Source organism: Mya arenaria, chromosome 15, assembly GCF_026914265.1.
Source record: "Mya arenaria isolate MELC-2E11 chromosome 15, ASM2691426v1".
Taxonomy (NCBI): Eukaryota; Metazoa; Mollusca; class Bivalvia; order Myida; family Myidae; genus Mya; species Mya arenaria.
Window position 1 is genome coordinate 6,130,366 of NC_069136.1, and position 24,419 is coordinate 6,154,784.

Below are 24,419 nucleotides of genomic sequence, written 5' to 3' on the forward strand. Positions count from 1 at the left end.
TTATCTATTAACCACGTACAAAAAAAACAACTGTTGTGTAATGTAAATTCACAATAAACCAACTTGTTGCAGAGCAGTTTGACTTTGTGCAGTCTATTGTACATATACAGTAACTTCAAAACTACATCAAAATCAACATCACTCACTTATGCATGTAACTGATTAGAAAGAAAATGAAGTCCTTCACAATAACTCAACATATTAGACTTCATCATTCCAAAAAATAGAAAACAATAGCGGAAAGATTAACTTCGCTTTAAAGCAGCATACATAAATATTGTGCATAACTCATCAATATTCACTCTCGACCCTCAGCGTATTTATAACCTATATGTTAACTTATGTGATTAGGTTATAAATAGGCCCGAGAATGATCAATAATATGACTAAGGTTACCAGAGATACAAATCGTATACAGTATATATAAATATAACTCTGTCTTCTTGTAACGTTTCCGGTGTGGTCTAGTGGTTAGGATTTCTGGTTTTCACCCAGACGGCCCGGGTTCGATTCCCGGCACCGGAATTAACTTTTTTAAACTCATTAAAACATTAATTATTTTCTAACAAATGCATATGTACAGTTATTCACGTTTCGATGAATACGGGAATTAGGTTTGTTGATATCAATATTATTATTTAAGTTATAATATTTCTATTGTACTAACGTTTTTGGCGGAGATAAGTAAATACGGTTTTCCTATTATTAATATTGTAGGACTGCTCCTCGTTCGACACTTGAGGTTTTGTTTTTGGCGAAGAACTATACAAATACGACTGAATGAGAAGAAAACAATTAGACAATTCCATTAGTTTAAGCACTTCAAATGTTCTTTGATGTGACAAATTTTATCAGCTGAAGCGGAATTTAGAACTGCATAGACGGAGTGGGCAGCGGAGTCAGCAAGAATCAATCCTTTTCTTTTCGAAGCTTTTGTGGAGGTAGAGGCCGAGCAACAATGCTGGTAGGATGTTGCGTTCAGTTTGAGCCAGTGGTTTGCTTGAAGGGCTTGAAAGGCCATTTCACCAGCGGAAGCGCGGCAGACTTCTCCGTGTTCCAACATCTCGATGGGTGTTGGGCGTGGTGAACACCAAGATACAGGGCAGCACAGACCGCCTCGTTCGATCAGGTAGTCTCAGTATGATACGTATGGCGTTTTTCTGACGAAAACTATTTTAATAAGTCTTAAGCACAAACTATAGCTGTTATAATCAGAGTGTATCTGATTCCTAGTGGTTTGAATTATTTGGCATTTTGTAACGGGAAGGGGGCGTTTACCATTGTTTTTCAATGTTGATTGGTAAACAGGCATTATTTCGGAATTACAGTTATGAAATTTATGTACGGGGTAGAAATACGCTAGCGGTATCATGGTAACAAGTTTGCATTAAAATGTTCGAAGATAACTCTAATATGTAAAACGAAAGTGAGTCTATGCAGTTGTTTCCCTTGATAACATTTCACGTAGTGTGAAAGGTTTTATGATATATGTATATATATTTATAATTTTTGTATTTTTTGTGAACAGCAAAAATGTTCGGATCTGTAAAATCTAATAAAACGGTCAGTGTTTGTCAGGCAGTTTCCAAGCACTCATAGTAGCTTTATCATAAGTTAAAGACGTGACAATTATTCTTCTTATCGGATATCAGCAGACACAGAGCTTAGGTATATTGTATGCCGCAGTCAGAGTTGGTCCGCCGCTCGTGTCGTCTGTACATGTTTAATAATTTTTATGTTTTAAATGAGCTATCAGTCTAGATAGTTCGTGACTAAACTTTGAGGTTAGTGTGCTTAGATAAATGGTATGTAACATCAACTGTAGATCTTGTACCAAGCTTGTAAAATTCGTTTCCCTTGGATCAGGGCTAGTGATTGTACCACGGCTTATTGTTTTATATAGACTGAAGGAGCTAGTAAGAAGATAACACGAACACGAAATAAAAGGCCTAAAACATACTTTACTTTGAGATTTACTCGACACGTGCTTTAGTTAGAACACCGGGTTCTATTTCAGTACATATTTTGTAATTTTCATGCAAAAAAAGCCAATTGCAATCATGATAATTTCGTGAGTCTATCAGCATATTGCAAATATAAATATTAAAATAGATGTTTAATTCTCAGGTCAATTGGTCCAAACACAGTCCATGTATTAATCCAATATTGTTCGGTATTCTAACAACATATCTTAAATAAATAAGTTTTTTCTGTTTGGCCTATTAGTCCATTTAAAATGTGTGTGAAGTTGACTAAGCCATCGGCAATCGACAATCGACATTCGAAATTATATCGTACAACTACAATGTTTAGCTGCAATGTCGAGCTGGACGGAATTCCAGCTCAACATTTGATAGTATATAACAAAAATTCAATGTCGAGCTAGAATTCCGTCCAGCTCGATATTGCAGCTAGACATTGAATATTTGCAATATAATATCGAATGTCGAGCTAGAAATCCGTCCAGCTCGACATTGCAGCTAGACATTGAATATTTGCTATATAATATCGAATGTCGAGCTAGAATTCCGTCCAGCTCGACATTGCAGCTCGTCATTGAAGACATGCTATATAATATCGAATGTCGAGCTAGAATTCCGTCCAGCTCGACATTGCAGCTAGACATTGAATATTTGCTATATCATATCGAATGTCGAGCTAGAATTCCGTCCAGCTCGACATTGCAGCTAGATATTGAATATTTGCTATATAATATCGAATGTCGAGCTAGAATTCCGTCCAGCTCGACATTGCAGCTAGATATTGAATATTTGCTATATAATATCGAATGTCGGGCTAGAATTCCGTCCAGCTCGACATTGCAGCTCGACATTGAAGATCTGCTATATATAATATCGAATGTCGGGCTAGAATTCCGTCAAGCTCGACATTGCAGCTCGACATTGAAGATCTGCTATATATAATATCGAATGTCGAGCTAGAATTCCGTCCAGCTCGACATTGCAGCTCGACATTGAAGATCTGCTATATATAATATCGAATGTCGAGCTAGAATTCCGTCCAGCTCGACATTCCAGCTAGATATTGAAAATCTGCTATATATAATATCAAATGTTGAGCTAGAATTCCGTCCAGCTCGACATTGCAGCTAGATATTGAATATTTGCTATATAATATCGAATGTCGAGCTAGAATTCCGTCGAGCTCGACATTGCAGCTAGATATTGAAGATCTGCTTTATAATATCGAATGTCGAGCTAGAATTCCGTCCAGCTCGACATTCCAGCTCGACATTGAAGATCTGCTATATATAATATCGAATGTCGAGCTAGACTTCCGTCCAGCTCGACATTGCAGCTCGACATTGAAGATCTGCTATATTTAATTTCGAATGTCGAGCTAGACTTCCGTCCAGCTCGACATTCCAGCTCGACATTGTAGCTGTACTATATAATTTCGAATGTCGATTTTCGATTGCCGATGGCTGAGCCAACTTCACACACATCCATTTAAAGTTTATTTTTCAATCCAATATTTTGAAATTGTTTTACCTGTAATGTCAACTTTAGGTCACGCAATATTCTATTAATCGAAAAGGCGCGGAAACAATTTTCATTGAAAAACACATAGAATTGTTTAAATTCTTCATATGAACTGTTTATTCAATGAAAAGTTTAAAACGTTAACAATTGTAGCCATTATTTGGGTTCACCTTGTTTTCTGTTGCGAAATATCGGTTGCGAGGAATCTAATCGATGATCTATCTACTTATAGCCTATTATGTCACGTCCTAATCTCTCACCCGTACTGTAAAGCGTGCTGTGTACTCAACCTGGTGGCGAACTATCATCAGTATTCAACTCGAGAGTTTTTAGGTTTAAAGAGGCATAGTCAACTATGTTTTTGTCTGTATTGAGGAAGTTGTAAATTGAAATTGTCTGTTGATGTCATAAGTATTTTGTTATACAAACAGTTTGATACAAAATTAAGTAAAGTGCAATCTGTAGGCCATACTTAAAACTCTCTGTTTTATAATTCAAAACTTCAGTGAATCCTCTAAAATGTAACCAAAGGATTGGTACGTTGTCCAATCATTTCATATATCAGCGTATTAGTTTACTATAGTATTACTATTGTATAACTGTGTTGTTCTGAACGAATACTTAGTGTGCATTATTTGTAGTTTACAGAGAAATGAGTATCATTCAATGTATTGCCTATTTCGGATTCGATAGAACGCATGGTCGCATACTATATTAATGAAAGGCGGTTTCGGGTGGTTTTCCCATTCGATGAACATGTGCATTGAACGTTCTACACAATTTTCTCGACACTGCACGATTTCAAACGGATTTTCTTTGTTATTTAATTTCTTATAAGTAATTGATTCCTAGTAAACATGCCCTAAATATAACATATCATAAAATAAGGAAGCAAACATGATTTATAACGGGAGTACAACTGATACGGCTCTTATTTTTATCTTAAACCTATAACGTTTTATACATTGAATTAAAAATATCCGATAATATTTTCTACGCGACAATGACTTACACTACCTATAAAAGCATTACTTAAAACACCAGAAAATCTTCTCGAAAGTAAAACATTAATTTATATCGTCAAAATAGCTATTGCTAATCGCTGATCTACGTTAATGACAGGTATCACGCACGTCCTAATCTCTCACGCGTACTGTTAAGCGTGCTATTTACTCAACTGTGGGTGAACTAATTATTCAACTTGCCCTTTGTAGGTTTAAAGAGGCATAATCAGCTGTGTTTTTCTGTAATTAGAACGCTATAACGCTGTTAACCATATTTTATACTTTTTAAAACAATGTATCTAAACATATCTTATGTGGGTTTACATTTTACTTTATGATTTTGCCCATAACATTTTTATGTTGTTAATTTATTTATTATTTTTAAATCTATAACAAACACTTATTGACAAAGATCGACTCTATAAGTCGTACAGTCACGGACCTATATATGGTTTATAGGTCCGTGGTACAATGCAACAGGAATTGTGACAATGTCTCTTTAATACCTGATGGATAACTGATGAAATAGGTCAAGGAATGTAAAGCCAGTGTCATGTGACAAGTCGGTATAAATTGAGGGTTTCGCATCAGCATAAACATTTACAAACTAACACAAACACAGACGCAAACATACAGAGGAAACTATTCGACATTATCAAAGATTTAAGGTGAGAATAAAATGTTTTATTTTAGAAACTCAAGAATTTATATAATTAATCAACACAAAACTGAATAAATCAATTTTTTAAATAAAAAATATTATACAAAATAACATTTTAATTCGGTAATACATTATTATAACTGGTTTTATTTATTTTTTTCTAATGAGATCATATATTTTTTGCAAGAAAGAAGACAACACCAAATGTCTGACAAGAAGAACACTAGCGCTTTACTTCCCGTAGCCATGGCAACGCTTTTCCAAAGCGGTTGTTTCTTGGGTGTCGGTATATTACGTCCAACGCTAACGTTTCTGCCGAAAGATCCAGTGACGTTAATAGGACTAGTGTACGGATTGGCTGCGGTGGACATGTTTGTGTATTTCTACTATAAGAATGGACGGAATAATAAACAAGAGTGATCTACCTGTTCACATGATGGTTTAAAAGTCAAACTGAAGGACGATAGTACTTAGTAGTTAATATTTATCATGATATCAATTGTTATTTCATATCGAAGCATGTACTGATTTATAGCAAACTACCGCTGGTTCACTGTATGGCTTACAATATATTATGAAATAAATGAAAAAGAGACAATTGGCGTTTTTCAGATTATTGAGACAAGAGATTATATGCTCATCTTCACGAAACAGTTGTGACAATTTATCGTAGTGTGACATTATTCTATGATCATTCCTGTAAAAAAAATAGCATGTACATACAAATCGAAGTGCATCTATTGAATTGGTACGATTCAAAGACAACATTTTTGTTCATTTTTAATTTAATTTCATAGTTTTCAATAGTATTTATGATATAAAAAATATTTCATATGAAAACATGTACCGATGTGTAATAAACTATCGTTGGTTCACAGTATAACTAAAAATGGAAAATGCAATATTTTTTTTTTTAAATGCCTTTTATTAAATTATTGACATGGAATGCACTGAATTTATATAGATTATACGGACGAAACAAATAGAAAATAACGAAAGTAAAATGCATGTACTCTCTGGGAAAATGAAGTACTGTGTTAAATGCAAAAACAACAGCATTCAAATGTATACATTTAGTTAAGTTAGACTTAGTGTTAACCAGGGTCAATGAATGTAATGACCGGATATCCGAGTTATTGCCAAATATCAAGGTTCGAGGTCAGAGAAATTAACTATACCTGGTTCATAAAAAGAAAGTACTGAGCAAAAGTCGAATAGGACTTTTAAAATGGAATAGGTTTCTAATCCTTATCTGAATAAAAAACTTAACAACGATTAAAGCTCCAAATTATCGTAGATCTCTTTCAAAAGCCATTTTCTTGGTAGTATTGATGTACATTGTTTGAATTTGCTAATAAAACTTACACTCAAAATCGCCACACAAATTTGATTTTAATGCATTTATCAGTCTAACAAAATGTTGTAGGACGCCCACTGATAGTATATATCCAATCCATGGACACGTGTGTCACTTGGACATAACTTCTGTAGCAGTTTATTAAAAAGAACATTGGTACTGACTGTACAATCCTTGGTCGCCCTCTATTGTAATATGCCAACAGAGTGGGACCACAGCGCTGAATCGATGGTGCCGAATTATATGTTGCTTCGGTCTTATGTAAGGGTTCCAGAAGTGACCAATATTGTGCCGGGCTACTGTTATGCTTGTTGCAAAGTACAAAGCCACTGACTGAATCTTTTTAGAGGCATGTGGATATGCAGATCTTGAATCGATCTTGATTTGAAGATCATAATGTAAGTTAACATGTTAACTTCTCCATTGGCGACTTCTAAGATGAAACATAATCCAAGAAACGGTTATAAAGTTTGCAGCAACATACCGAAAATTTACCGAAAATAAATAAAAACCGCAAATGAAAGTTAAAATGTGAAATTAAAATCTGGACTTGTAAATGAGTGCACAATATATATTTTCCATATGAACACTTTAGAAAATGCTTCCCGATATTGAAATTGCTGTTTCGTGTTAATTAATATTAAATGCGACTTTGACGTAATACAATTACCCCGAATTGATGACATTGAAGAACTTTTCGTTAATGTAAAATATTTGAAAGAGTCGCATTAAAATATTCCAAGAATGATTTTCATTTTGACCCTGCCGTAGCTCCGAATACGAACCATCATGCCAGGAGACGTTGTAGGGTCGGTTATGCCGCGTGATTCAAGATTCAAGTCTTCAATTTATAATTGTGACCCAAATGCCCATGAGAGATAACAAACATATATCAAAACACGGAACAGCATCAAAATAAAAAAAGTAAACCGTTAAATTGCTACTCCAATTTTGGAGATACTGATCATACAATGATGAGATCACCCTTGCTTTGATTAGGCATACTCTACATAATCCAATACTCCGAACAACCAAAGTTATCAAGAATATTCTTTAGTTGTCAACCCATTCACAATGTAAAATACCTTTATGATGTAACTTTTACACTAAGTTCGGTTTAAAATTGAACTTAATTTATCCTGTTTACCTCAGACTAATTTCGCCAACATTTTAACATACAGGTTAAACAAGTTTATTATCTATCTCTCAATCAACCTCGTGAAAAAATACAATGCCTGACTCGGTGCAAAAAGAAGAGTACCACCTGCATACACGTACATATAACTTTAAAAATACATCAACATAATCATCGTTTACTTTTTCATGTAACTGACTACAAAGAAAATGTCCTTCACAATGACTCGACAAATGACACTTCTAATTCAGATAAATGGAAAACGATATAGAGGAAAGATTTACTTCGCTTCAGTATAAATATTGTATAGTGAATAACGTGGGAGTAGGATTATTGGTCCCAGGTATAACTCATCAATAGTATGACGAAGGTTAACAGCGGTACACGACGTTTATATATATATATATATACCTCTTAATCTTACCTATTTACAACGTCTCCGGTGTGGTCTAGTGGTTAGGATTTCTGGTTTTCACCCAGACGGCCCGGGTTCGATTCCCGGCACCGGAACTAACTTTTTGAAACTCATTTAAACATTTTATGCTTTTCTAATAAATAAATAAATACATGAACATATTCACGGTGAATACAGGCTCAAGATTTATTTTTTGGGATTTTACCATCTGTTCGTCCCCCCAGGTCCGGGGAATAGCGGGGACTTTGACTTTCGGTCCAGCCAACCCCGGGTAAAATACCGGCCCTGCGGTGACGAACAGATGGTAAAATCCTCGCCAAATGCCCCCGCACCCCAGGAACCCTGGTAAGGCCCATTCCCCGATATATTTTGCGCGAAGACAAAACCACCGCATTCACGCGGCACTGCGGGGCCACCTGAAAGCTAAAACACGGTATATTTCCCCGGCTATCCCCGGTATATCCCCGGACCTGGGGGGGCCGTGGTTACAATTGACTGGTGCATAAGTAAATCGTCTTCCTCGTGATTTTAGAGTTAATATTGTCGGACTGTTTCGCGTCCGTCACTTGAGGTTTTGTTTTTGGTGACGAACAATACAAATATGATTGATTGAGAAGAAAACGATTGGAAAGTCCGTTAGTTAAAGCACTTCAAGGTTATTTGATGATAAATTTGATCAACTGAGGCGGAATTTTGAAACATAGAGGAAGTGGGCCAGTGGTTTGTTTCAAGTGCATAAAAAGGTACTTCATCAGCCGAAGTGCAGCAGACCCCCCCCCCGTGTTCCAACAACCCGATAAGTGTTGGGCGTGGTCGATGAACAACAAGACCCATGTCCTCGTTCGACCCGAAAGTCTGATCTCATACGTTTAGGCGCTTTTCTGAGATTCGTAGGAAATCGAACAAGACCGGTCCCTCGCATTCGTGGTTTCGGAATTATTTTCGGAATTAACTTTCCATCTTAAGCTATTGTAGAACCCGTTGAAAAGGCAGCGTTTAGGGGATACTTTGCGACGTTAGTTACCAGTTATCAAATAACATTACAGGCGCCACGAAAAGCACTTTACGTAGGGTTTAGAGAGAACTCCGCATGTGAGGGGATGCTGAGATATCTTCGACATTAATTACCCCCATTTAAGCTTTTTTTGGCGCATAGGTATAGAAGAAAATAGACGTTACGTATGGAATCGAGAGACCTGAAGAACAAGACCGGTCCTTGCATTTGTGGTTCCGAAGATATCTTCGACATTCCCATCTTCCGACGTTAGAAATCGATGATCAAATAACGTTTTAGGCGCCTCGAACAGCGCGTTACGTAGAGTTTAGAAATACCTAACGAACAAAACTAGGCCCTATCCCGCACGTGCGGGGATGCTGATTATCTTCGACATTAACTACCCCATTTAAAGGTACTTTGGCGCCATTTGTAACGTAACGTATAGGAGAATCTTGTATGCGAATAGATGCGATGACGCCAATACATCAGAGATGCGCCGATTGTCACTAAATAGGGAATCGAGAGACCTAAAGAACAAAACCGGTCCCGATCCATCACACTCGTGGTTCCGGAGATATCTTCGAGAATAACTTCCCATTACAATAGTATGTCAGAGAACGTTAAAAAGAATGAAAAGTTTCGTTTTGGGGGCACTTTGCGACGTTAGAAACCTTTGATCAAATAACTCCCCAGGTACCGCGGACCGCCTGTTACGTAGGGTTTAGAGAGACCTAACGGACTAATCTGGTCCCGACTTCCGCACGTTCGTGGATGCTGAGTTATCTTCGCCATTAACTACCCCATTGTAATGTATATTGGCGCCATTTGTGAAGTATAAGAGAACCTTGTACACGAATACAAACCGTGATGCCAATGCGTCAGAGATGCCCAATCGGTCCCGTTACGTAGGGTTCGAGAAACCTAAAGAACATGACCGGTCCCGACCCCCTCGCATTCGTGGTTCAGGAGATATCTTCGACATTAACTTTCCATTTCAAGCTGTGTCTGAGCGCGTTGAAAAGTGTGAAAAGTAGCGTTTTAAGGAACAAATTGCGACGTTTGAAACCGGTGATCAAATAACGTCCCAACCACCACTAAGTGCGCGTGACGTAGGGTTTAGGGAGACCAAACGCAAATTAATCGTCCCGACTTCTGCACGTGCGGAGATGCTGAGATATCTTCGACATTAACTAACCCCATTTTAAGATATTTTGGCGCTATTTTTAATGTAAAGGGGAACCTTGTACGCGAATAGAAACGGTGAGGCTTACACGTCAAAGATGCGCCGACGGGCACGAAATCGAGATACCACAAATGACAATACCGGTCCCGACCACCTGGCACTCGTGATTCAGGAGATATCTTCGACATTAGCTTCCCATCACAAGATATTTCGGAGTCCGATGAAAAGTATAAACATTCGCGTTTTGGGGACATTTTTCGGCTTTAGAAACCGGTGATCGAATAACGTCCCAGGCACCCCGAAGAGCGTGTTGCGTAGGGTTTAGGAAGATCTAACGGACAAAATCCATTTGGCGCCATTTGTAACGTATAAAAGAAACTTGCACGCAAATGGAAACGGTGATTCAAATACGTCAGAGATGCACCCGTGGTTGCGTTACGTACGGAATCGATAGATCTAAAGAACGAGACCAGCCCCGACCCCCTCGCACTTGTGGTTCTGGAGATATCTTCGACATTATCTTCCCGTTACAAGGTATGTCGGAGCACGTTGAAAAGTAGCGTTTTGGTGACACTTTGTGACGCTAAAAACCGGTGACCAAATAACGTTCTAGGCTCCCCGATAGGTTGCGATACGTAGCGTTTAGAGAGACCTAAAGATCAAAACTAGTCTCAACTTCTTAACGTGCGGGGATGTTGAGATATCTTCGACATTAACTACCCCCATTTAAAGGTATTTTGTTGCCAATTAAGCGTATAGGAGAAACACTTGTACGCTAATGGAAACGATGACGCAATTACGTCAGAGATTCCCAGACGATCGCGTTAAGTAGAACATTGAAATACCTAAAGTACAAGGCCAGTCCCGACCTCCCCGCCTTCGTGGTTCCGGAGCTTTCTACGACATTAATCTCCCATAATATATTATGGCAAAACCCGTTGAAAAGGAGCGTTTTGAAGACATTTTGCGACGTTATAAACCGGTGATCAAATGACGTACCATGCACCCCAACGGTCGGGTTGCATAGGGAACAGGGCCCAAAACTGGACCCAATTTCCGCACTTGCAGGGATGCTGATATATGTTCGACATTAACTATCCGAGTGTAAGGCATTCATTTTGGGGCAATTCGTAACGTATAGGAGAAACTTGTAGGCGAATTGAACCGGTGACGCAGTTACAATACTAACCGAGAGACCTAAGGAACAAAACCGGTCCCGAACTCAGCGCGCAGATCCTTACATATTTACGACATTAACATCCCATTTTAAGGTTAGGAGACCCCGTTGAAAAGTAACGTTTTGGAGGCTTTTTGCGACGTCGGAAACCGGTGACCAAATATTGTCCCAAGCGTCCCGACGGTCGGTTTCCTACGGCAAATGAGTCCCCTAAAGAACAAAACTGGTTCAAACTCCCGCGGATGCTGAGATATCTTCGTCATTAACTACAGCGTTTTAAGGTACTTTGGCGCCATTTATCTAAGAATCCGCGCATGCGCAGATGTCCGGACCGGGTTTGTTCTTTAGGTTGCTTGGTTCCGAATGGAACGCGACCGTCCGTGCTCTTGTTATGTACATGTAACTTCGTCAACGGCTTCATACGCCCACAAGTTTCTTTCATATGTTACAAAAGGCGCCAATTAATTTAAAATGGTGTTGTTAATGTATATGATATCACAGCACCCGAGCTCGTGCGGAAGTTGCGACCAGTATTGATCTTTATGGGCCTCTTTTCCCTACCAAAAGCTACCGTCAGGGTGCCTGGGACGTTATTTGGTCACCAGTTTCCAACGTCGCAAACTGTCTCCAAAATGTTACTGTTCAATGCGGCCCTACATACCTTAAGATGGAGAGGTAATGTTTCAAATATCTCAGCATCCGCGCATGCGCGGAAGTCGAGAGCGGTTTTGTTCTTTAGGTTGCTTGGTTCCCGACGGAACGCGACCGTCGGCATACTCTGACGTTACTGCGTCACCGGATTCATTAGCCCGCAGGTTTTTTTGATATGTTATTTATGGCGCCAAATTACCTTAACACAGTGTAGTTAATGTTGAAGATATTTCAGCATCTGCGCATGTGCAGACGTTGGGACCAGTTTTGTTCTTTAGGTAACTCAATTCCCTACGGACGTTATTTTGTCCCGGTTTTTAACTTACTCTGAAACTGTAAAAATAAAACTTAACTTCGATGCGTATTCAAGGGCTTGTCACACATAACCGATTTGGTACCGGTGATATACCGGAGCATAAATTTGGCGATTTTCGGGAATCGGTACTGGTACGGCAGCGCAATGGTACCGCAATCTATTGTCCTTCAACCGCGATCTAATGACCTATAACCGCGATCAATAGACCTACAACTGCGATCTATAGAACTACAACCTTTCACTTTTTATCGTGACATATAGATATTCAACTCCGATCAATATATCTAAAGAACTACAACCGCGATTTTAAGACCTATAGCCGCGATCTCTAGATATACAAATGCGATCTATAGACCTACAAATACGATCTATAGACCTACAACCGCGATCTTTAGACCTTCAACCGCGATCTATAGACTTACAACCGCGATCTATAGACCTATACCGCGATCTTTAGATCTATAATTGCGATCTAAAGACCAACAACTGCGATCTTTAAACCTACAACCGCAATTTTTCACCCTTAAACTGCGATAAATAGACCTTCAACCGCGATCTTTAGACCTATAACCGCGATCTATAGACCCTAAACCGTGATCTTTCGTCCTACAACCGTGATAAACAATCCTGCAACCATGATTTTTAGACCAACAATCTTGATATATAGAAATTCAACCCCGATCAATATATCTATAGACCTACAACCGCAATTTTAAGAACTATAGCCGCGATTTCTAGACATACAAATGCGATCTATAGACCTACAATCACGATTTTAAGACCTACAACCGCGACCTTTAGACCTACAACCGCGATTTCTAGACCTACAAACACGATCTTTAGACCTTCAACCGTTATCTATAGATCTATAACCGCGATTTTTTAACCTAAACCTCCCTATTTAATCCTTTAATCTCGATTTAAAGACCTACAACCGCGATCTATAGACCTAAAATCGCGATCTATAGACCTACAACCGCGATTTATAGACCTACAACCACGATTTATAGACCGCGATCTATAGACCTACAACCACGATCTATAGACCTACAACCGCGATCTATAGACCTACAATCGCGATCTATAGACCTACAATCGCGATTTTTATACCGATAACCGCGATCATATAAACTACAACCGCGATCTATAGACCTACAACCGCGATCTATAGACCTTCAACCGCGATCTATATACCTACAATCGCGATCTATAGACCTACAATCGCGATCTATAGACCTACAATCGCGATCTATAGACCTACAACCACAATCTATAGACCTACAACCGCGATCTATAGACCTACAACCACGATATATAGACCTACAACCGCGATCTATAGACCTACAATCGCGATCTATAGACCTACAACCACGATCTATAGACCTACAACCACGATTTTTATACCGATTACCGCGATCATATAAACTACAACCGCGATCTATATACCTACAACCGCGATCTGTAGATCTATAACCGCGATCTTTAGACCTACAACCGCGATCTAAAGACTTACAACCGCGATCTTTAAACAAACAACTGCAATCTTAAACCTCAACTGCGATATATAGACCTATAACCGCGATCAATAGACCTTCAACCGTGATATATAGACCTACAACAGTGATGAACAGACCTACAATCGTGATTTTTAGACTTACAACTGTGATTTATAGACCTACATCCGTGATATATAGACTTCAAACCCGATCGATAGACCTATAGACATACAGTCGCGATCTCTAGACTTATAACCGCGATCTTTAGACCTTCAACCACGATTTTCAGACGTACAACCGCGATTTTTAGACCTACATACGCGATATTTAGACCTACAATCGCGTTCTATAGACCTACAATCGCGATCTTTAGACCTACAACCGCGATCTTAAGACCTACAACCGCGATCTATAGACCAACAACCGTGTTTTTAGACCTTCAACCGCGATCTATAGACCGACAACCGCGATTTTAGGCCTTCAACCGCGATTTTTAAACCTACAACCGCGATCTATAGACCTTCAAACGCAATACATAGGCATATAAATAGACAACCATCCGCGATCTAAAAACATAAAATCTTAATAAACATACAAACATCCGTGGTATACAGACCTACAACCGCGTTCTATAGACCTACAACCGCGTTCTTTAGAGCTATAACCGCGTTCTATAGACCTACAACCGCGTTCTATAGATTTATAACCACGTTCTAAAGACCTACAACAGCGTTCTATAGAGCTATAACCGTGTTCTAAAGACCTACAACCACGTTATATAGGCCTATAACTGCGTTCTACGGACATACAGCCGCGTTCTATAGACCTACAGCCGCGTTCTTTAGACCTACAACCGCGTTCTACAGACCTATAATCGCGTTCTATAGACCTATAATCGCGTTCTATAGACCTATAACAGCGTTCTATAGATTTATAACCACGTTTTATAGACCTACAACCGCGTTCTATAGAGCTATAACCGCGTTCTATAGGCCTATAATCGCGTTCTTTAGACCTATAATCGCGTTCTATAGACCTATAACAGCGTTCTATAGATTTATAACCACGTTCTATAGACCTACAACCGCGTTCTATAGAGCTATAACCGCGGTCTATAGACCTACAACCACGTTCTATAGGCCTATAATCGCGTTCTATAGACCTATAACAACGTTCTATAGATTTATAACCACGTTCTATAGACCTACAACCGCGTTCTATAGACCTATAATCGCGTTCTATAGACCTATAACAGCGTTCTATAGATTTATAACCACGTTCTATAGACATACAACCGCGTTCTATAGAGCTATAACCGCGTTCTATAGACCTACAACCACGTTCTATAGGCCTATAACTGCGTTCTACAGACCTACAGCCGCGTTCTATAGACCTACAACCGCGTTCTATAGACCTACAACGGCGTTCTATAGACCTACAACCACGATCTATAGACCTACAACCACGTTCTATAGACCTATAATCGCGTTCTACAGACCTATAACAGCGTTCTATAAATTTATAACCACGTTCTATAGACCTACAACCGCGTTCTATAGACCTTCAACCGCGAGCAATAGACCTTCAACCGCTGTTGATATAACTACACTCGTGATATACAGACCTACAACCGCGTTCTATAGACCTACAACCGCGAGCAATAGACCTTCAACCGCGGTTGATATCACTACACTCGTGATATACAGACCTACAACCGCGTTATATAGACCTACAACCGCGTTCTATAGAACTATAACCGCGTTCTATAGACCTACAACGACGTTCTATAGGCCTACAGCCGCGATCTATAGACCTACAACCGCGTTCTATAGACCTACAACCACGTTCTATAGACCTACAACCGCGAGCAATAGACCTTCAACCGCGGTTGATATAACTACACTCGTCATATACAGACCTACAACCGCGTTCTATAGACCTACAACCGCGTTCTATAGAACTATAACCGCGTTCTATAGACCTACAACGACGTTCTATAGGCCTACAGCCGCGATCTATAGACCTACAACCGCGTTCTATAGACCTACAACCACGTTCTATAGACCTACAACCGCGAGCAATAGACCTTCAACCGCGGTTGATATAACTACACTCGTCATATACAGACCTATAACAGTGTTCTACAGACATATAAGCGCGTTCTATAGACCTATAACCGCGTTTTATAGACCTATTACCGCGTTCTATAGACCTATAACTGCGTTCTACAGACCACAAACCGCGTTCTACAGACCTACAACCGCAGTTGTTAGAACTACCCTCGTGATATACACACCTACAATCGCGATTTATAAACCTACAAACGTGACCTAAGGACCTACAACCGCTATGTTCAGACCGACAACCGCGATGTTCAGACCAACAACCGCGATGTTCAGACCGACAACCGTGATGTTCATACCGACAACCGCTATGTTCAGACCAACAACCGCGATGTTCAGACCAACATCTGCGATGTTCAGACCTACAACCGCGATGTTCAGACCTACAACCGCGATGTTCAGACCAACAACCGCGATGTTCAGACCAACAACCGCGATGTTCAGACCGACAACCGCGATGTGTTCAAACCGACAACCGCGATGTGTTCAGACGAACAACCGCGATGTTCAGACCGACAACCGCGATGTGTTCAGACCGACAACCGCGATGTTCAGACCGACAACCGCGATGTGTTCAAACCGACAACCGCGATGTTCAGACCAACAACCGCGATGTTCAGACCGACAACCGCGATGTTCAGACCAACAACCGCGATGTTCAGACCAACAACCGCGATGTTCAGACCGACAATCGCGATGTGTTCAAACCGACAACCGCGATGTGTTCAAACCGACAACCGCGATGTGTTCAGACCAACAACTGCGATGTTCAGACCGACAAACGCGATGTGTTCAAACCGACAACCGCGATGTGCTCAGACCAACAACCGCGATATTCAGACCGATAACCGCGATGTTCAGACCAACAATTGCAATGTTCAGACCTACAACCGCGATGTTCAGATCGACAACCGCGATGTTGAGGTAATTTGCGGAATTATTGATTTTTACGACACTATCATTGTTTGCAACTTTGTGGCAAGCACATTTACATGTATGAACACAAAGTTAATGTTTATCAACTTAAAGTGGTCGCTCGACTGCGTCGTGCCTATGCTACACTGTAGCGAGTTTCGTCTACGAGTTGTTGCGAGTTACAATTCGCCCAAAATCTTCAGGTGTTGTGTTGGACTCGAAGCTTAGTCGTTGCATGTCGAAGACATGTCTCCTCATAAAGAAAGTACTTGACAAGCAGTGGCGAGAACTTTAAACGGTTTGAAATTGTCGTTCGAGTTTTCGTCTCTTACACATATCGAAGACATGTGGTGGGGGTGTCAAACAAACTCGAACACTTGCCGCCGCTTCTCGCTGCGTCAAAAAGTCGCTCAACAATCTACGAGTTCAGCAGCGACCCAGGAGGACATTATTACGATCTGTGCTCGAGGGTTGTGAGTTTATACGTACCCTTTCGACATATCCTCGAGACTGTTTCAAGATTTCAACCAGTTAACATTATTTTTTATTCTCTGTGGTTGTCGAAAGAGTGTCATGCACAGATCGTACCGATGTTGCATAAACCCGAGTTTAACACTACATTCGTATTCACATGGAAGAGAACTCGAGCAGTTGTCGAACTGATATACCTATCATCGGAATCCGCGGTCATCTCGTGGCATTTTTGGCGAGTTATAATTCACCAGCACTCGTGGTAACTCGCGGATCCAAGTCCTGCCAGTGTGACAATCTTTTAATTTATCTTATACGTAATCACTCTTGGTATTCGGCAAAGGAATGGCTCCCTTAATGAATAATCACACTGCTAACCTTTTTTATTGTTTTCAAATAAAAAAGCACAGAGCTCTGCTCTTGCTCTTTAATCAATTACGAATGAATGCAAATGTATGGCGAGTTTAACAGCCATCCCATTGATCAAAATGCAGTTGCTTACATCAAGTATGAATAACGCGTTATATCAATGATACTTGAGTTATATTTCAACTACGCATATTGAATGTCAACAGGAAGATATGTACAAGTATTATTTTGTCACGTGATGATGATAAGGCTTTGCATTTGTTATATACTGTTTACTTTTACTTCCGGGTTTTATCACGTGTGTATATAGACTTAACAAACAATAGCTGATCTAGATCGTCACTATACAACGTATACAAGGGCAATACAATAGGATTTATGGTTTAAACGCGTACAAGTATTTATAAGGAAATACATTGCATATGTTTTTCTGCCTTGATAACATACAGGTTATTTCATAAGGAAAATAAATTCGGAAAGTTTGCTGAATTGACACCGTACAGGTTAGATTTTTTTGGTTTTTGTTTATTTGTTATATAGAAATCTTCAATGTGTGTCGAATAGATGTACTGTATTTAACATATTGCATTACTTTTATTACGTGTATTTCAGAACTTGATGTGTCATACCATCTACAGTAAATTGACTCTGCCAAAATGTCATAGGCCAGATTTAGCTCAGTCAAATGACTTCTCCCAAAGAGTCTGATTCACCAAAACTAATAAAGTTGTTTTAATATACAAAAAGGGATGAATAAATGTCGAAAATAATGGTACTTATGAAGGATACAGAGTTTAATTTGAAAGAAAGGTGCAGAAAACACTTTATTTCTCTACTTTAAAAGACGATAGTAGATCACAGTAAATAGTTTGGCACTCACCAATCATTTAATATTTGCGTTTTCAGCTATTAAATACACGGTTACAATCTTGTTATCAGTTATTAATACTTTCCAGTATGCATTATTTAGTAAGTATTTCAAGGTTTATCAATCAAAATTTATGTTTGTTATACATGTTTGTGCATTAATTTTAAGATAGCACACCCCGAATGAAAACCTCCACTTTAAACTCTTCCATTTTAGTGCTTTAGACCATGTAATAAATTACTACAAAACTATTTGAGTGTTTTTAGGTACCCAGAACCACAATTATGTGTTTTTATCAGCCTACATTTTCTACAGAAATTTAAATTGTACTTTCATTAAAAAGTAATTTAATACATGTGTACAGATAGATATTAATATCTTTTAAGGTTTCATAACTTGCAGCCCAGGCTCAAATAACTGGTGGGGAATTTCAAACCCTAGTATTTTTTTTAAAAAAGGGCCGGTGAAACGTTTTGATTTTTTTGGTATAATATTCCAAAAATGGATAAAGTTTTTTCTTGATAAAGAAATGGTCATGAATAGTTCTAGAACGTGTAGATTTTCTTTAAAACGTCGATGTTCCGATTTGTACGCGTCGAAAGCAGTAAGTTAAAATTGTTATAGCTTATGGCTATTTTAGTACAGTTTGATTATATTTGTTGATGATCTGATCAATAATGTATTATATCTGAAAACACATATATTTTTGTTTCACTTAAACCAAATTATTACCCAAATGTTGATACATAAATGAAATGAAGGATTTTTCTTATCTCTTGGGTAATGTCGTTTTTATAAAAAAAATCTGAAATTAGGGAAGGAAAATTCAGAAAATTCCGTTTTCAAATCAAGGAAATGAAACCCCTTAGAAATGATAAAGATGATCATTGTTTAAAGTGATGATAGGGTATTGCTAACTTAACTGATAATATTTTGCTGTTGACACGAATTGTTTTACATAGTATATACATTTTAAGTCCGTAGTTCCTATAAAAAGGTTCTGTGTTTTCAGTTTAATTTTTAATTACTTCTATGCTATACTGTGTGTTTGATATTAAAAATGATTATGTTATTATACTTCTATGTTATGCAGGTCGTCTAGCTGAACACCTAATGTCTGACGCCTGGCAGCATGCAGAGTCGTTCTCCGTCACGAACGTAAAAATGCTGGATGATGACGTATTATGTGACGTCACTATCCTCGCGGGGACGGATAAACGGGAAATGAGGTGTCACCGGTTCATATTGGCCAGCCGCTCACCGGTTTTCTACACGATGTTCTGCGGATCACTTCCGGAAACCGGCGTCGTGGAGATACCCGATGTGGAAGCAGATGTGTTCCAACAAGTCATCAGGTTCTTTTGTTTACCTAGTTGTCTCCCTTTTATCATTATAACAAACTATTTCAGACGTTTTAAAATATTTTTCTTCGGCTATATCCCAAACTTATAATTCCTTTAACCCGAACGAAACAATTACCGAAGGATAGGGAAAGGAAGATGAGGACGGGGGAGAAAGAAAATGGTAGAGAGTACAGAGAGGGAGAAAGGGACGGGGGACGTGTAAGGAGGTGGGAGAGAGACATGAGAGAGGGAGAGAGATGTGGAGGAAGGGGAGGGAAAGAGTTGCGTGAGGAAAAGTTGGAGAGAGATAAGTGGAGGGAGGGAGGGAGGGAAAGAGAAGCGTGAGGAGAGGGGAGGGGAGAGAGAGAGGGGGGGAGAGGGAGAGGGAGAGAGAGAGAAATGCAGAGAGAGAGGGGAGGGGAGATAGAGAAAGAGAGAGAGAGAGAGAGAGAGAGAGAGAGGGGGGGGGGGGGAGGGGAGATAGGCAAAGAGAGAGAGATAGAGAGGGGGGGGGGGAGAGAGAGAGAAATGCAGAGAGAGAGAGGGGAGATTGGCAGTGAGAGATAGTGGAGAGAGAGAGAAATGCAGAGAAAGGGGGAGGGGGGTTGGCAGAGAGAGAGGGGGGGGGGGGTGGAGAGAGAGAGAGAGAGAGAGAGAGAGAGAGAGAGAGAGAGAGAGAGAGAGAGAGAGGCAGGGAGAGTAAAGGTAGAAAGGCAGAGAGTCAGTCAGATAAGAGATTGAAGGAGAGAGAAAGAGTGTGTGTCTGTGTTTGCTAGTACTAGTATACCAATAAAATGAAAGTGCAATGCCAAATCAAATGCATACTATATTGAAAATCAAGTACATACAATATCCTTTTTTATGACGCAGTATTCCATTACTTTTCCCCGCAGGTACCTGTACACAAACGACATCGTGATTACACCTGAGTCTGTTATGGCAATAATGTACATGGCAAACAAATATGACATCCAACAGTTGACTAAATGTTGCCAGGAATACTTGGAAGAGAAAATGAGCGTCGAAAACGTTTGTGTCATTTTGGACCAAGCTGTAAAGTTCGAAGAAAAAGAGCTTGAGAAAAAATGTTACCTCTTCATTGCAGAAAATTCGACCGAGGTATTTGCTACGGAGGGTTTTCAGGTTTTATCACGCGGGACACTGGAAACTGTGTTGGCAAAAGAGCAGGACAACCATAAACTAAAGCCTGAAGACATTTACATTGCGTGTGCGAAATGGGCAAAGACACAATGTCTCATGGAATCACCGAGCGATATTACAAATGCAAAGCTTCGTGCTAAACTTGGTAATTTGGTAGATATGATCAATTTTTGTAAGATGACATACGACTCATTCATTGACAATGTCTCCTATGACAATATTTTAACTGGAGACGAGAAGGTCAGGTACCTGCAAGACATACGCAAAGAAACCACGAAACCTAAATCAGCGTTCGTCGTGGAACGGCTGCTGATAGTAACTAGCTCGTGGACGTACGGTGGATTTCAGGACGGGATCAGCTTCCGGGTGTCTGATGACGTCACGCTGTGCGGGGTTGCTCTCTACCTTCCCTGTGAGATTGGTCAGGTGACTGGCTCCCTTACCGTCCTACAGGGGCAGACTCCAGTCCTCTCCCAAACCATCACTCTACAATACAGGCCTGAGATAAAGTATGAGATAATCATTTTCTCCAGTAAAATACCGGTTCGATCAGGTACGATATATTCAGTGCGCCAGACGCTCCTTGGGACGAAGACGTACAGGGGCGAAAACTACCGCGGAAAACAGTGCGTACAGGGGGTCGAGATTGAGTTTTTAGAGCTGAATTTTGGACAGTCGGACAACGGAACGAGACTTGAAAGAGGACAATTCCATGGACTTATGTTTGAAAAATAGACCACGACATTAATTACATAGTATACGTAATACAGCCATAAACTTGTGATTGATGTGTGTGGGGATGGGTAAATGATAGTGAAGACCATCTGAAACTAATCCAGGATTTGACGCTTAAATGGGCACACTTGGGATCGTAACTTAGAAGGCCCCTTTCACTAGGAACCGGGAAAAGGCGCCAAACTTGGTATAGGGGTTTTGGTTCTCCTCCAATAACGATTTGTCTAATATTAGTCTAAAATAGTGCGTTCTGGTGTAATTTAAGGATTTTTGTCTACCATTTTGACCCGAAATGTTGATTTTGGACGATTTTAGGGGTGTCGGGTGCCCCATGTCCTAAATCCGCTAGACTATACATTGTGCTGGTTCGCAGTGCAGAGGAAGCCTTTCATGATAGTCTGTGTTTCAGTATGTTATTGCTGACTGTTATTTTCTGTAATACGATTGTATTATTTGCAAATACCGTCAAAGATAGTGTTCGGCATTATTTTTAATCTTAACCATGCAGAGGTTAATGATCAAACGACAACTCTTTTCCACACTTTTCCGTAAACATTCAGTAGTTGTTTCCCTTATATTGTGTGTAATATTTGAGCCGAGTTGATTTAAATTTCTTTCGTCTCAATGAAGAACGATGAGTATCGTTATATTAACGATACGACTTGAACAAGCCGATAGCATTGTTTCATAAACTGTTCAAGTTGTTGTTTTCAATTCTATTTAGTTCGTTACTTGCTGTTTAAAGCATGGTGTATGTATGGAAACCTGTATTGTACATGGGAACCTGTATTGAGGAATTATGGAAACCTGTATTGTGGAATTATGGAAACCTGTATTGTACATGGGAACCTGTATTGTGAAATTATGGAAACCTGTATTGTGGAATTATGGAAACCTGTATTGTGGAATTATGGAAACCTGCATTGTATATATGGAAACCTGTATTGAATATGGTGAAACCTGTATTGTATATATGGGAACCTGTAATGTATATATTGAAACCTGTATAGTATATATGGGAACCCTTTATTGTATATGTGCAAACCTTTATTGTATATATGGAAACCTGTATTGTATATTTGGAAACCTGTATTGTATATGTTGAAACCTGTATGGTATGTATAGGAACCTGTTTTGTATATATGGAAACCTGTATTGTATATGTTGAAACCTGTATTGTATATTTGGAAACCTGTATTGTATATATGGGAACCTGTATTGTATATTTGGAAACCTGTATTGTATATATGGAAACCTGTATTGTATATTTGGAAACCTGTATTGTATATATGGGAACCTATTTTGTATATATGGAAACCTGTTTTGTATATATGGGAACCTGTATTGTATATTTGGAAACCTGTATTGTATGTTATGGAGTTTATACTGGAAAGTACCAAGCGACGTTTAAACATGGAATGATCTGGTAGATTCTGGTATTAACCCCACAACATACTGATGGTGTATTTCTCTAGTATTGTCGACTTTTTGGTCGACTTGACGCACGGTTATAACACTACTGATCATTACACTACATGTTGTCAAACTTGCGTCGACTTGCCCACTTATGTAGGAATCCTGCCCACAGATCAGCCAGTTCGCTGATAGCCCATTAACCTGTATGTTTAATGTTCATGTCTGATGACGTGATACATCTTTGTTATCATTTGAAAGGTACTTGCTTGTTGAGTAATAATGACTTAATATGTTGACATGAGTTTTGTCGACAAATCAGTTTAATCACGTTATGTCGGCTTGACTAACATTAATGGAGCCAACATATCATATTTAATTAGATTTGTCGATAAATGTATAAGTCGATATGACTTTTAAAAATGCAGTTTTTCTAATCGACAATAGAGTAAATGATCGTATATACGACACACGATTCCATAAGAATACCCCTATCTCAAGATAAAAGCCGTGTTATGCAAGTATAAGTAACGATTTTTCCATTCCATTGTAATGGGCGTATATGTTAGGTGATATAAATATACATTAATCATTTTATTGGGAAAGCAATCGGTATTCTCCTTAATGTTATAACATATAAAAAAAATCGAATGCCGTCCAATACAAAAGCATGTAGGCATTATTTGTTTCTCTTATTTTTTAAGTCAGGACATTCCACACGCTTCATTCGTAACTATTTCATTGAACTATTTTTGCCGGACATTATATAATCATTTGTTGATATGCTTTGTTTGTACATTACCAAATAAAGAACACGAACACAAATACCCGGGTTCCCGCCTTGAACGCTTCGGAGCATGATATTCAGTTGAACCCCGTTGGCTCGAATTCGCTTGGCTCGAGTTCCTCGTTAGCTCGAACTAGATGTAAAAACCCGATTTATTTATACTGAAGGTAAACATACCCGCTTGGCTCAATGTTTTCGAGGCTCGAGGTACAAAGCCGGTCCCTGGAAGTTCGAGCCATCGGGGTTCGACTGTACTTTGCTTTTACGTTTTTTTTCCATTACTTTCTTGGTATAAATTTCTGCAAGATTGAGTTTCGTGACATTTTACTCGACAAACCA

The 24,419-nt window shown here is 39.3% G+C and overlaps 1 protein-coding gene, 1 long non-coding RNA gene and 2 other non-coding genes across 4 annotated transcripts; all 4 read left to right on the forward strand.

The window, feature by feature from the left end:
- The first annotated feature begins 453 nt into the window (after positions 1-453).
- Trnae-uuc (transfer RNA glutamic acid (anticodon UUC)) lies at positions 454-525 on the forward strand. The gene has a single exon. It is a non-coding gene; the product is annotated as a tRNA-Glu (tRNA).
- Positions 526-4,706: 4,181 nt separating this feature from the next.
- LOC128220421 (uncharacterized) lies at positions 4,707-5,766 on the forward strand. Its single transcript, XR_008258780.1, has 2 exons — positions 4,707-5,175; positions 5,356-5,766. It is a non-coding gene; the product is annotated as an uncharacterized LOC128220421 (long non-coding RNA).
- A 2,332-nt stretch (positions 5,767-8,098) lies between these two features.
- On the forward strand, positions 8,099-8,170 carry Trnae-uuc (transfer RNA glutamic acid (anticodon UUC)). The gene has a single exon. It is a non-coding gene; the product is annotated as a tRNA-Glu (tRNA).
- A 9,850-nt stretch (positions 8,171-18,020) lies between these two features.
- Positions 18,021-24,120, forward strand: LOC128220348 (BTB/POZ domain-containing protein 6-like). The gene is made up of 3 exons (XM_052928704.1): positions 18,021-18,276; positions 19,735-19,996; positions 20,878-24,120. Exons 2-3 carry the CDS (start codon positions 19,755-19,757, stop codon positions 21,878-21,880), a joined length of 1,245 nt encoding a protein of 414 aa, XP_052784664.1. The 5' UTR covers positions 18,021-18,276; positions 19,735-19,754; the 3' UTR covers positions 21,881-24,120.
- The last annotated feature ends 299 nt before the right edge of the window (positions 24,121-24,419 follow it).